Here is a 15043-nt window from a genome sequence, read left to right on the forward strand (position 1 = left end):
TGTTTGAAAAATTGTAATATTTTATATTATATTGTTATAAAATCAAAAAATTCCCACCAACAAAATACAATAGTGGTAACAGGATTGTTCTCATTGGAAAGCCATTACTGTCATTGTTACTAAAACACACTGTATAATGTCCTTTGTACCTTGTATGTTTATAGCATAATTGCATTGCAGCTTCACACTGTCAGCTGTTAACACTTTCATCAGGGTGTGATGCAGTGACTTCACCCATTTATACAGAAAAATCTGAAAACCCAGATTCATGCTCATTTATGAACTTTAATAATCTGTCAAAATGATATTATATCAATTCCCACCCCATGGTAATGGAGCAAAGACAATTTGAAGTGTAAAAAAAAAAACTATTGGATATGCACCAATGGGCAAGTGTGACACTGCAGCACATCAGATGAGGTGTCAGATGAGATGGGCGCCTCCCTTAGGACAGTGCCGCTTTTGTCCATATCAGCGTCTGTGTGTATTAGAGGGAGAAAGTATTGCATTTATCTGGAGGACATACATTTTGTGTGTCTGTTAACTTAAACCATAACTACATAACTTTCCCTTGTGTGCTCACAGATCTTGTACAACCAGCAAAGCGTGGAAGTGCAGGGAAACCTGAAGAGGAAGCTGATCTCGCAGCTGCAGCCAGACACAGACTACTCTTTTGTGCTGACAAGCAGGGGCAACATTGCCGGGGGTCTGCAGCAGCAGGTGTCCATCCGCACTGCCCCTGACCTGATAAAGACCAAGCCCAGCACACTTCAGGCTCAGGGTGGCAAGATGACCATCAACCTGCCTAAGGTCCAGACCACCACACGTGTCAGGTCAGTAACGAGACACTTGGGACTGAGCGCTCAAGCTGGATCTGACACAGGGCATAAATAGATGCACCAACAGACGATGACTGTTGTAAACCGGTAGACTCAGTTTTCTTAAATTGGCTTAAGGGATATTGCAGCTTCATTTTTGTTTGATTCTGGTATTATTATTATTATTATTATTATTATTATTATTATTATTATTATTATTATTTATTATTGTTATTATTGTTATTATTATGTATAGTATAGTATAGTATAGTATAGTATAATGGTATGGTATGATATGGTATGGTATCATATCCTATCTTATCTTATTGTATATGATTGCCTTTTATTACACAGTATAATGTTTCGAAACCACTAGCCAACATTGTTTTTACATGCATTGATGCAAATGTGCTGAACATCAGCCGTCCGGCAGTTACATCACTAAATCGTTTTATCACCGACTGTTGATAAAAATCAAATTTACAATTTCATTCTATAGGAAGTTCAAATCTATAAACACCACAGAAAATATCAAATAGCATGGTAAGAAATGAGCAAAGAGAAACTGTTTTTGTGTATTTTGGGCATTGTTTGCGGCCCTGGGCCCCTAAACGGCCACTCAGTTGTCTGAAAACATTATCATTCAGGAGGTAAATCAGCTGCAACTCTGGGCAATCTTTCTTACAGCAACAACAGCACAAGTGGCACATTAATCAGATCAATACTGAACCTGTTTTGAAACTTAAAACTCCGACTTAAATCCCAGCCAACTTTATGACACAGAGGCTGATGATAATCGAGACTTTTAACATCGGGTCGAGCTGTATTATCTTTCAACTGAAATTGTTAGGAGCAGAATTGCGCCTGACCCCGACGAGTAAAGCTTTTCCTTTAGACACACACTTACAGACACATCTGAGTAGGGGAGAGCACGGGGTGGATTGGTAAAAAGATTACAGGGCTGTCAGGGCTGGCCAAGCTCCAGTTCAGATTGACAGGCAAAACGTGCACGTGATTGGGGATGGGGAGAGTGAAGGTGTGTGTGTGGGTGTGCATGGAGGTGAGAGAGGGGGGTTCTTGAGTCTTGTTAGACATGTCTTCTCCCACTCCCAGACTTGACTGACTGTTGAATCACACAGTCGAGGGCTGGAGAGAAGGGGAGAGAAGCAGCTGCTTTCGCTGTCAGTAGCAGCTGATTTTACAAGTGGTTGAATGCCGCAGTGGGGGAAAAACTTTGAGCTGAGAGAAGACAGACTGCGAGAAAGACAGCGAGAGAGAGCCAGCACATAAATGAATGCAGACACAGATGTTTGTACATTGTGTACTCACAAGCACGTCCCGTCATCCATCACCTTACTCCTTAGTTTGACCCTAAATGTCTCTCTGATGTCTTTGTGCTCCTTCTATATTTGGTCTTTTAAATGATGGCAGTAAAAGACGAGTAGTCACATAGCTGGTCCTGTTAACCTAAAGAAACCTTTGGGGATCTGTATTAGCTGAAGGCTCCTCTCACTGGGATAGTGTTTGTTCCAGTCTACATGGCAGATGTTCTTAGTGATTAGCCATTAATTGGGGAATGCGGTGCCAATCTGCTGGTGTTCGACCTTGGTTGGACCCTCTTGTGTACCACTCAAGTTTTGAATTCAGCCCAGCAAGCCTCACAGAGTGAAAGTATGTCTTACTAAGTGTTTTGACTGTGTTATAAATGCGCCTGGCCCACTTTGATCTCAGCGTGTATGTGCTTCAGTCAGTCTGTCTTAACACAGGCTTTATTTTTCTTGGCAGGTGGTACTACATCGTGGTGGTGCCGGTGTCCCAGTCCACGCGGCGGTGGAAGAATCCAGACGAGATGGACCTGGACGAGGTGAGTGCCAGCCGGTGGCTGATTGGCTAATGTGCCAGGTCAGGGGTCCCCAACAGCATCTCCCGTTCCAACTGGGTAGGAAGTCACTGGTTGTAGCTAATTAGCTCTACCCTCCTGGGCTCAGGGAGGGGGGGGGGGGTGGGGGGGGGGCAGGGCAGGGAGATTTTAAACAATGAGTCACTTGGGCAGGTGGGGAATGTCCTGATTGGATGCCAGGTTTGCAGACAGTACCCATCTGCTAGATTAAACACTTTGAGTGCACAGAGGATAATCTTAATCTTATGTAATTATTGATGTAAATGTTTTGCAAGCAGCACTTTTCTAAACAGTAATTACAAATTACTGTTTCTACCCCCGTATTTTCCTCCATAGTCTTTATAGTCAGGATTTGACAACCCCAAACAAAGTTTTACATAAGGTATTCAAATGAGGATAAAGATTTATGACTGCTTTATTATTCTATTGAATAAAGGTCTCTCTTGTCCACAAGAGAATTGAAGCTAAATGACATGCCTGAATATTAATAGCATCATTTTTAAGTAAACTGCGAGGCTCGTTGGTTTGGATCGCTATTGTTCCGGCTCCCTGAAGAAATAGCAGAAGAGACGGAGAGAGGGAGAGAGATGGGACTCCCTGAGTCATTAAGCATTGAGCAGGCCATTGTCTCCTCCCTCCGACATAATGATTTAATAAAGCTACATCTGGAGCAGCACACGAGACATCACTGACAGAAAACAAAATGCTGCTGAAAACACAATGCCGCAGTGCTGTATGCCACTGCTCATTTATTAAGCAGGCTGGCAGTCATGCTGAGATTGTGTGCTGGAGCAAGCGCTAATTGCTCACTTCGTAACTTGGCTGCATTGTTTGCAAAGTTATATTACCGAGCAAAGGGCATGTTAGCTGTGTGCAGTCATTATCTGATTTTTGGGAGACATAGTAAGAATCAGACCTGGACATGGAAGTGTGAATGCAAAAGGTTTGCTGTTATGAGATTTTGAGATTTGAGAGGAGTTAATGGAAGTTGTTTAATGCACATAAATTAGTTAGGTTTGTTTTTATAAAACAACCCACAAAGATTTTATTGCCCAAAGTCCCATTGATTGTTTTGAAGACTGAGCTTTTGATCTCCGTGTTACAGTAAGAAACAGTAAATTTACTCCCTTCACTAATGAGAACTTTTGTTTTTCTTTCTCCCTCTCCAAAAGTTCATCAGAGGTCAGGGGTCGTGCTAGCTTTGTTGCCAAACTTGACCTCGACCTTTGCTCTATGTTTTCCACAGCTGCTCAGGTCAAGTGAAGGCCCTGTCTTGAGGCGTCGACGTCACCTGGACTCCTCCAAACCTTACATCGCTGCCAAATTGGCCTCACTGCCGCCTACCTTCACCGTGGGTGATGAGAAGAGATACAACGGCTTCTACAACAAGCCTCTGACCAGTCCGCAGGAGTACCTCTGCTTTGTCCTGGCCGTGCTCCGATCTGAAGGGACAGACAGCGCTGCTAATTATGTAAGACACACACACACATTAATTACAATTTCCATTTACTGATTAAGGACAGACAGTCATTATTGACAGCATAATTTATATTTTTTTTCTTTTTTTTCGGTGCATTTCTATACCAAATCTATATATTTGCATGTCACTTTTTCTTTTTTTGGACAAACTACTTAAATTTATCACACCGCCTCAGACTCTAATCACACTGCCCCTCAAGCGTTTCCAAAATGGCAGCAGCAGGCCAAACTGTTGTTGTTTTTATTGCCACTTACCCTTTAATACGGCTGCCTCTAAAAGTCATTGCAGCTTGTCCTGATAACTCCCTTATCAGTCGACAATGACATCAGAGATCCAGCTTTTGCCATTTCGGCAGCCAGCAGGGCCCCAGCGCAGATCTCTTTACAATGCTCAACAAGACTCTTGGCTTTTTTAAGTGGAGGCCCCATGCTATCGTCAAACAGCACTAACACGGAGGCCCAGCTCTCCACGGGATGGTCGGGAGTAAACTTCACTGCTGGAAGTATGAGAGTCTGCGATTGCTCTGGGCTCCTCCACAACCCGGGACATGCATATTCAGTAGCTGAGGCCCTGGGCAACCACAGAAGGAGAAGGAGCGAGCGCTCCATGTCCGAAACCAAATCCCAGACTTTTCACCTATTTCATTCTCTTCTCTCTCTCCCTCTCAGCTCATTTTTCTTGCGCACGCTCTCTGCTTCTCTGTGTCTCTCTCCCTCTCCACATCTTCCTCGACCGTGAAGAGAGCAGAGGAGATTGATTAGTGTGGCTGGAGTTAAGAGGGAGACGAGGGCCCGGTCACAGGGCCTAGGGAGTCTGTAAAGCAGGCCTGATTCCCTTGAAATGCTGCTTTAAATGTCCCTAAAGCCCCCCCACTCCCCAGTAATCCCCCACTCCTTCGCTGTAAGAAGGGGAGGGATGTGCGAAGGAGGCTATAGTGGGCAGCCATGATACACTTGACTTCAAAGGAGATGCTTAAACCCCATCGCTGCACAACACTCGCGCTGCACCTGCCAGACACACCAGGTTGGATCAGTGCTGCTCAAGATTTGTCTTTTTCTGTGTACTCCTCCTCCTTAAACTGTGTAGCACCCTCCCACCTTTAAACTAAATCGCTCGGATTAATCAGGCTTCACTCACAGGGTGAGTCAATCAGTGCGCTTACCTTCACTTCAGTAACCTGGTTATTGACGCCTCTCTGCAGTAATCTTATTTCATAAACATCATGCAGCTGAGACACCTGATATACTTAGCAGGGTAATAAGGTTCACAGAAACACAGTGACCAGGACTACATTGCCAGAGAAACTTATTATTGACCATGTATGAAAACCAAATTTATTTAAAGACAGAGAAGGTGTTACTCTGACAGGGAGTGAATAAAATAGTGTTGCTCATTGCAGTGCATCCTTGTACCCAAAATAATCATGTCCAAAGTCAGACTAACTCTGAGACTGAAAAAAGGGGTCTGAGTAAGATGACATCCACAGCTGTATAGTGGAATTTTTAAAAAAAAAAAAAAAACAAAACTGTCAAGTTAAGTCAGATTTATTTATAGAGCGAATTTAACCCTTTTAAACCTTGGCATATTGGCTTGATTTCTTTGAAAAATGTTGAAAGAAGGCAAAGAGCAACTTTAGAAGAAATTATCCAAAAATTAGCAAGAAATTAGTTATAACTACAAAAAAAAACCCTGAAAATTAGCACACAAAAAGGCAAGAAAGTAAGAAAAAAAAAATCCCCAGGGAAATTACATAAAATGCTAATCATAATGATAATCATAATTCTGTAAAATATTTTTTAATTATTGTTATTTAGAGATATAGTTTAGTTTTTTAATTTTTTGCTAGCTTTTTAAAAAAATAAAAAAATTGAATGAATGAACACTGGAATGATCAAATAAAAAAAGAATAAATATGATAATAATTATGATAATAAATTAGAGAATATAAGTAAATGAATTAAAGTATACAGCATCTTCCATATGTCATAGCATTGCACAAACTAAAAAGTGTGTTGTCATAAAGATAATTAAAAGGTAAAGAAAAGAGATGAGTTTCAAGATGGAATTTAAAAGTTTTAATAGAACAGGGAGGATCCAATTGTTAGTGAGAGACTATTTACAGCTTTAGAGCAAAAACTGAAAATGCTCTATGGCCTTTGGTTCAGACAAACCATGCACATACAGAAAGAAAAAAAAAATAGCAGTTTCTTTATTTTTTACTGTCTTCAGGCTGCAGCATCATATTGTGTCACAAATTCACTTAAAATACACCATCCGTGGTTCAAGAATACAGTAGGGGTTAGGAGAGAAATCCAATTACTGACCTGCTGCATATAGTAAACACAGGATTTATAGTAACAAGATTATCTTGGTGCATGTGAACACCTTGATTTCCTAATTTCTCCCAGTAACCCTTGTGTGCATGAAAACATACTGAATTCTGAGGTGGTGAGCACAGGCAGGCTGTCATTGATCGCCGCACAAATCCCCTAACCGCACTGTTTGGGAAACTCAGATACCACAGCAGTGTTTGTTTTTGTCACCCCCAACGCGGCACTTGCAAACGTTTATTACCAAACACAAACGGCTACAGAAGGTAAAGCGCGCAGCAAGATGGAGCAGTTGGCAGAAGCTGCCTCGAGCAGGATCTTCACCAGACCCAGGAGAATAAGACAACAAGTACTGGAGTAAATGACTTGTGTCTTTACTACACTTCCTTGCCACCACCCAAACTCCCTCAGCGTAGATCAAACAGGACCGCCAGGGCTTAATAAGCCCTCGTATATCAATGGCCACGAGCAGCCAGCAGTGGTTGGAGGGAAGAAGAGAAGGAATGAAGGCAAAGGGGGATGAGAGAGAGAAAGAAGAAGAGAGTGTGCCTTCATGTCTCCCCAGCACCCAAGGCAGATAAACAAGCCGGGGGAAGTGTGAAATGGGATGATAGATGCTGGGTGTGTATAAACAGTATCATTTAATGCGAGAAGAGAGTGAGGGAGGGAGGTAGCATGAAATATTGTGTGATGTGAGACAGAGAGGAGGGGTGGTGTTGGAGAGAGGAAAAGAGGAAAGCAACATTTTTGTCTTGTGTCCCGTCCAGCCTGTGAAGCGGGAATGAGAGAGAACTGAACTGGTTGCAGAGGACGAGATTTTGCTAATGTGTGTTTTTCTTTTGATAAGGGAGAGGTGAGCTTATGGTGCAGAGAGAAACGCGAGTGTTCAAATGTGTTTACCACAGTTTTTTTCTGTTTGCAATGTTATCCAGGCATTTATATTCCACTCACTCTCAACAAGAATTGGCTTTGTAGCACTAATTCTGTTGGTGCTCTGGGCTCCAAACACCCTTAACATGGAAGACTGGCTGCTTTCAAAATTTAAAAGGCTTTGACAAACAATATCAAGAAAGAATTATGAAAACAAGACTTATAAGCATATTCACGCCCAACTTTTCACCAAGGGTGGCAGGAATATAGGCAACTCTGATGTCACTCATGCTCCTAGAGGCATCTCCCTTCAGCGCTCCCTCTAGATATCTGGATGCTTGGTATTCAGACAGCTAGAGAGGGAAAAGTGCAGAATGGGAACGACAAAATAGAGAGGAGGAAAAAAGTAAGAAGGAGAACTACAGTACAAAAGAGAAGGGTCATCGTACAGGGTAGGCTAGACCCCGCAGCCACATATCTGTTCCTCGTAGATAAAGGCATACTCACACATGCTATCATCTCTCCCTCTAACTTTTTGTACCTCTACTCTTTGTGTTTCTTTCTCTTGCCTTCCTTCTCCCTCCCTCTCGCTGTCTTTCCCTCTGTCATGCAACAATGAGGAGTGTGGGCTCCTCAGGCTCCCTGGGGAGGCGGAGAGAGCGGCAGATACATAATGGCCGTCTTTGCATGTTTGTTTGTTTGTCTGGCGCGCACCCCTGCGGCTTATTTAAGCCACTTTTGGAGAGACATGGAGCTGGCGGGGTCAGCAGCAAGTTGAAACAAATGTGCCTGTGCCGTGCGTAGCGGATTCTGCGCTCAGGGGACGGCGGAGCAGCGGCCGACTGGGGAAGCTGTGTAGCCCACGGGCCAGATAGCAGACTCGATATACTGCTACTACCATAACACCTCTGCCTCAGTCTATCTCTCTCTGTCTCCTCGCTTTCTGCCATCTCTCATCACCCACTCTCTCTCTTGTTCTCTTACTTCGGCTCAGACAAACACTTACAATCGTACACACACACAGACACACACACACTAAGCGATTGCTACCTAGACAAATACACACACTTGTGAAGGCTCAGAGGAGCTTGAGAAAAGGCTCAGAAAAACTCATGTATGCTCTCACACACACACACACACGCGCGCGCTTTTACACACATTTGTTTACAGTCTTTACACACAATCAAACACTTTCTGTGTCTCTCACTGACAGATGCACGCAGGTACTGACACAAGCAAACACATCCACTCACTCATAATGCTTACTGTTGTACATGCAGTATCTGCAGTACAGTAATAATACTCATCTGCAATGTTGAATACAATCATATCTGTGTCTCTTCCCAGTACAGATGGAGTTTAAGAGGATTTTGTCAAATCAGTATCCAATTTTTTACTCCACTTAATGAATTCAGTTCTCTTATAAAATCTATTTAGTATTGGCTGTGAACAATTTCAATCAACTTATAGGGATAGTTCAGATTTTTTGAAGTTGGGTTGTTTGAGGTACCTATCTGAAGTTAGCTACAGTAGATAAAAAACAAATCAACAGCAGTTTAAATAAACGCTATATTTACTTATACTGATAGTTTCACCACTTTACTTTCTGTCAGACAACCCGTTCTGATGGGTAAGCTAATAACGGCTTTAGTTCCTCGTATGTGCTCTTGTCATAACCACCAGACTCCATTGAAAAAAACTAAGTAATTCAGGTCGCTGAACTCGGGAGCTGCTTGTGTACAACTACTTCAATCAGCTAGTTACTTTGTGTTATTGTGCGAATTTGGAGAATCTGAACTAAGCTTTAAATTCCAAAGTCACACAATGACACAAACAAACTAACTGATCCAAGCAGCGGAAGACAAGCAGCTCTTGTGTTTAGCAATATTAAATCAATGTTTTTCTCAATGGACTCTGGCTTTAAAAAAAAGCAATGTAATGGCTTCATTTACCCGGTAGAATTTACTGTCAGACAAAAAGGTAAAGCAATGAAAATACTTGTAATATAGCATAGACCTCAACTAATATAGATTTTAGGTGGCTTAAACATGTGCTGTTGCTGAAGCCTCCGCAGCAGTACATTGCTCAGCTTCTATGTCAAACTCCAGCATGCTTCTCCAAACTGGAGGCATGCCAGCTGACATCTGCTGTTTGTAATACACACTGTCTGTGGATAGTTACCCCATACAACCCCACTTCAAAAAATCTAAAGTATCTCTTTACAAAGATCGATTGAGATTTGTAATCACTTTTTGTTGACGGAGAGGGTGCTTCAGTTTTGAGTGGCAGCCTGATTGCCGTCAGCACAACCTGAAAATGAGATCTGAGGGATGAAATCGCTGTAATCAAGTTTAATTAGCTTCAGTTGAGGCATTCCAATCGACCAAAGTGTCGGTCAGCGGAGGTTAAAAATGCAAAGCCAGCTGTCTGAATGTTATATGCATTGATCATATACGGTATATCCTTAATGAAAAGGAGGGAGTAAAAATTTTGAGTCTGATAAGCCTTTGAGCTTGGCGAATCCAGGTACTTTATTAACCTCTCCCATGTAAACATGCCCATGTGCATACTGTACAAATACTTACATACTGATTCAGCGTGGTGAGAGACACACATCCTTACTTTACGTCTCTCACTGTGTATGACTCACTCACTCTCAGGCTCACACATTCCTTCGCTGCACCATCACTCTATTGTGATACCACTCTGTGAGGCATTAGGAGCTGCGTGACTGAGCTTTTATCAGATATTACGGCCGTTCAAATGGATGATCCCAGTACTTTGCCGTGACCAACAGACAAAGAGCCCTCTCTTTTTGTTCGTCCCTCTCTTCTCCTCTCACTCTTCCTCCCTTATCCTTCACTGAAAGCGCAGCTGCAGTCATTTGTTACACTACAGAGAAAAGAAAGTTTTTTCCCAGGATTCCCTGCAGGGCCACATCCTACAGCCTTTTTTTGGGCCCTCCTGAAGGAACAGGAAGCCTTGTGGTGTCGTCACATCAGCAGTGTCCCACCACTGTGCCGGTTCTCTTTGTTCTTAGATAATAAGTTCCTCCCAAAGGCGCGCAGAACGGGAGAGAACCAGTCTCATGTGCCTAGTGTGTGTATCTGTGTGTGTGAAGAAAAAGACAAATGAGAGACACTGCCGCTGTAAACTACTGCTGTAATATGAAAATGTGAATCTTTTTACTTTTCCAACTGGAGTTATCTTACGCGTTTGCCTAATATCAGAGCACGCCGGTTCGCACGTACAAGACTGAGACATGCTGTAGCACTCACACACTCATACTGTACATTTTTCCAGCAGTTGCCCAAGAGTACAAGAGATAACAGAACTATATGACAGAACGCAGGACTCTTTGAGCTCATCTCAGCTTATCTTTCCAATTAATATCTGCCTGTGTGCCGAAGAGCAGGCTGCTGTGCGGCTAATGATCCGGATTACTGCTGCCTGCCGCCCCGCCACTCCCGCTGCATGCTGGGAGCCCAATTCCCTTCGAGGGCTGCGATCTGTCACCCATGCCTCCCCACACACACCCTCCCCTCCAGGACCTGAATCTCCCATCGTCGTTCAATAGGAAGCACGCTGAGCTCTAATGACAGATGCCTCACACCTCCCTCCTTCTCTCTCTCATCTGTCAACTTGCTCTCCTGCAGTCGGACTCCCTCCTCTTTCAGACACTTTTTTAAACGCCATACTGCGCCGCCTCGCACCCCCCCACCCCTCAGACACACACTCACACACCTCCGTCCCTCCTTTCCCTCCTCCCCTCCGTCATTTGAAGACGGAGGAGCATGGAGATGTCTCATTTACAACCAAGGTAGAAAATGCACCCTCACCGTCACCTCCTCCTCCTCTTCTTCCGTCACGGTGTGAACACTAATGAAGAAGAGATGAGTCCTCTCCTGTGCCCCCATTTATCTCAGCGACCAAGGGACACACACACTCATCCATGCTGCTATGTCTCTGCCTCTCTCACTCTCCTGTCCCACACTTGTTCTGTCATCAGCAATGCTTTAATAGAAACATAATAATAACTTCATTAGCCGGGATGGTTATTGTTTTTGGGAAAGTGTCTTTTGAGTTAGGTCAATCGCTTTATGGCTTGTTCTGCAGCATCCTTAAACCGTGAACCTATTATAAGCATTAAATAACTTGGTTCTCAGGCTTCTAGAAACTAAAAAAATCTACAGTCAGATATTTTAGATTCTTCTTTCCTCAGAACCCGGCAACTATCAACAGCACAGGACACAGTTTTTTCTGTTTTCCACCGTTACTTTGGTTATTCCACCGTCTGCCATTTAGGCAAATGGGGATGGTAACTGCAGAGAAGGCACACTGATACTCAGTAACTTGGGATCATTTCTGATAGCGATTGAGGAAAACAAAGGCGCGATCCTCTTCCTTTGTGCTGTAAGTAAAGCCTTTTTTTCTGGAAGATCCTACCCGGTGGCAGACAGAATTTCACATATGGTGAGCTTGTGAAGAAAAAGGGAAGCAACATAAAAGAACTGATGTTTCTGGTGAAATAAATCTATTTGTTAACATAGGAACATAGGGAAAAGGGCTTGTGGGTGCTGTTCAACACAAGGACATAAATACAACCAAAGGAGGACTTTTGAAGTTGCCAACCTTACCTGACAAAATCTAGAGTGTAAAAAGAAAACCTAACTATCCTAAATTTCTTGGTGAAAACAAAAACGCAAATTAAACAGCACCCATGCATCTATTGTGTCTAACAAAGGAAATGCTGAAATATGAGTGCAGAGTCAGTTTTTTAAATCTAAACCTAGCACAGTCCTCAAAATAGCTACATTGGTGCCTCATCAAAAATTCGACCAAGTACAAATCAGGCTGGCCGGACATAAGTAGAGTCTTGGGTCACAGCTGCACCCAACAGAGTGGAGGAGCCAGTTAGGATGACTCTCAAATCACAATCTCCACTCGAGGAAAAGCCAACACCTTCAGAGGAGGAGCCAATCTGGTGCAGGGGACTGTGCATGATACTGAACTTTACTTCATAATGATAAGTTAAAGCAAAAAAGTTGTCTGCTTCCACTTTAAGAATAGAAGAGTTTGCCTTTTGTTGGCAGCTGTCATCGTCTTCTACTGTTTGCCACTTTTCAGGCGTATGAAACAAATTTATGACCCATATCCTTTTGTAAACTTAGCTTTATTTTTTTAAAAAAAGAAGGCTTTTCTTACCTCAAGTTTGTGTGTTGGAGTTTTTGATGTGGTGATAAGCACCTTCAGTTTTTCACCTTGCCAGTATGCTTTGTGAAAACCAACAAAAAAAGTTGTTTTTATTAAGAAAACCTTTGTTGAATTTTGATTTTTACCTTTACAGGATGCTAACGTGCTTGTCCTCTCAAATTTCAGCTCTTTTCCCTGGTGATGTTTTGGCTATTTTTAACTTGGCTTTTAAAAACCCCTTAGGAAAGCCACTGTACGTTTAGATAAGAGGGGAAAACCTCTTCTTATAGCTCTGAAGTGACTCTGCTCTCATGCACCTGCACTCTCCCTCTTTTATTTTTCTCTTACAGATGACATTTTCTGCCAGTCCCTACTCAGATCCAATCCAGGTCACATCAACTATGCCGCAAGGGATGGAGCAACCCGAAATGTTGTGGGTTATGGGCCCAGTGCTGGCTGTGGTCCTCATCATCATCATCGTCATCGCCATCCTGCTGTTTAAGAAGTAAGAGGCTGCTCTCAGTCATTCTCCTCCGTGTTTGTATGAGGTCGAACCACATCGACGCTTGCGATTGTGGGTTTCTTTTGGTTGCATCAGGAATGTTAATGAGACATGTTCCCCTCTGCCACTCGCACCAGGCTGCTCACACACCACACTGTAACATTCAATTTCCTTACCATAATATACAATGTGACGGGAAAGGAACCAAAGGCGGATTGATTTGTCTTTCAGAAAATCCTCCTTTTGCCCCAGAAGATTTTGGCCCAGCTGGTCGTTTTTAACAGTACAATGTGACATGTCAGTTGAAATGGCAGCTGACATTGCCTCCCTAATGAAAAGTACAGCTTGGCTGTCAAAAACCCTTAGTTAAGAGTGAGAAATGTGTTTTGGCCAACACTATTGGTCATTCCAAATAAGAAACAGAAGGCTGCAACAGTGGGCTTAACTAAAAGCTCAGTCGATATCTCTTAAAAGCACTTCAGCTGCCACTGTGCAGCACACCGTGGATACACGCGGGCCAGAAAGGTGCTTGGGAGGCACAGATAAATGGATAATGATAAACAACTAGCGCTGAAACAACAAGTCGATTAGTTTTATTTATGAAGTAAAAACAAGCCAAACATTTGCTGGCTTCTTCTGCTACTAAACTGTGTGGATTTGCTGCTTTCTATGTTTTTTTAATATATGTATATATTTTTAGATCGGATATCTTTGGGTCTGGAAACAGTGATGGCCATGTTTCAGTATTTCATCTACAAAATGAATCAGTTAAACAAATAATTGACAAATAAGTTGATAACAAAAATAATAAGACTCTATCCTACAACTGTAAGCATTTTTTTTTTAGATAAATCTGCCAATTATTTTCCCAAATGATGATTGGTTATATAAAAGATGAGAAAATAGTTAAATTTTTTTTAAAAAAGGCCACATTGCTGACATCAAAGCACAATGCGATTTCATTAAATGTCTTGTTTTATCAAAAGTACTAATTTTACTATAATGAAAAACCAAAGAAAAGAAGCAAGTCACACATCTGAGAACCTGAAACTATAATTTTTTGGCATATATTCTTTAGAAAATGATTTAAATTATGAATTCATTTAAAAAAAATGAATTGATTAAAAAAGTGTTGCTGATTAATTTTCTGTCATAGACTGCCTCAGGAATTAGTCCTAAAACCAGAAAATGAGCTTGCATTTTACCACTGCCTGTTTCCTCGTCTTGAAGTCAACAGGGTTTTTTTTTAAAGGGTTTTGGGTTGGGTGTCTTAAACAAGATCTGTGTTTAACACAAACTTAAGAGAGTTTTTTGTTCCTCTTCTTATTTTGTTCTATGACTTAAATTTCATCAGTAAATGCCTCTCTAAGAACTTTGAAGCTTTTATGTGTAAAAAAGATGGCTGCTAACAAATGGATAAATGAGACTACAGAACGTCCTCACGCCAAACACGGCTTTACAGCCTCGTTGTGGTGGCAACTTCAAGTCATGCAACCAGGGTGTAGTTTGTCTAAACCCAAGGTTAGCTTTTTAGTAGTGGTTTTCATTAGTGAAGATTATCTTGCTGAACAGAACGTTAAAGTTAAATATTTATTTAGCACAAAGCTTATTTTCTGTAATGATCCAAAATCCGATGGAAATATCCCAAAGGCTTTTTGACAAGGGAACCAGGGTGACACTAACTTCCGAGTTGGCCTACAGAAAAATGTAGCCTATATTTAGCCTTGTTAGTATTCAATAATAATTTGTACATTTAAAGACGAGACAATGATGATAATGTGGTTTGAACACTATAAAGATACCATTTGGACTGATTGACTGATTGAGACCCACCTCCCCATCTTCCCCTGATGGCTCCATTACAAATTCTCCGTTTCCCATCATATTTATTCTCCAACCTGCCACCCACAGCCGAGCACACTGCCATAATGCTACCGTCTCCAGCAGACT

General features: G+C 42.1%; 1 protein-coding gene across 5 annotated transcripts in view; it reads left to right on the forward strand.

The window, feature by feature from the left end:
- The window catches only part of LOC121951030 (receptor-type tyrosine-protein phosphatase F), a 214120-nt gene that overhangs the window by 160157 nt on the left and 38920 nt on the right, over positions 1-15043 (forward strand). For all 5 annotated transcript variants that reach the window (XM_042497199.1, XM_042497198.1, XM_042497202.1 and 2 more), the window contains 4 exons: positions 586-833; positions 2604-2682; positions 3965-4189; positions 12942-13096. In XM_042497199.1, the coding sequence (XP_042353133.1) occupies positions 586-833; positions 2604-2682; positions 3965-4189; positions 12942-13096 (707 nt within the window). The remainder of the gene's footprint in view (positions 1-585; positions 834-2603; positions 2683-3964; positions 4190-12941; positions 13097-15043) is intronic.

The sequence above is a fragment of the Plectropomus leopardus genome, chromosome 12 (assembly GCF_008729295.1).
Source record: "Plectropomus leopardus isolate mb chromosome 12, YSFRI_Pleo_2.0, whole genome shotgun sequence".
NCBI classification, from domain to species: domain Eukaryota; kingdom Metazoa; phylum Chordata; class Actinopteri; order Perciformes; family Serranidae; genus Plectropomus; species Plectropomus leopardus.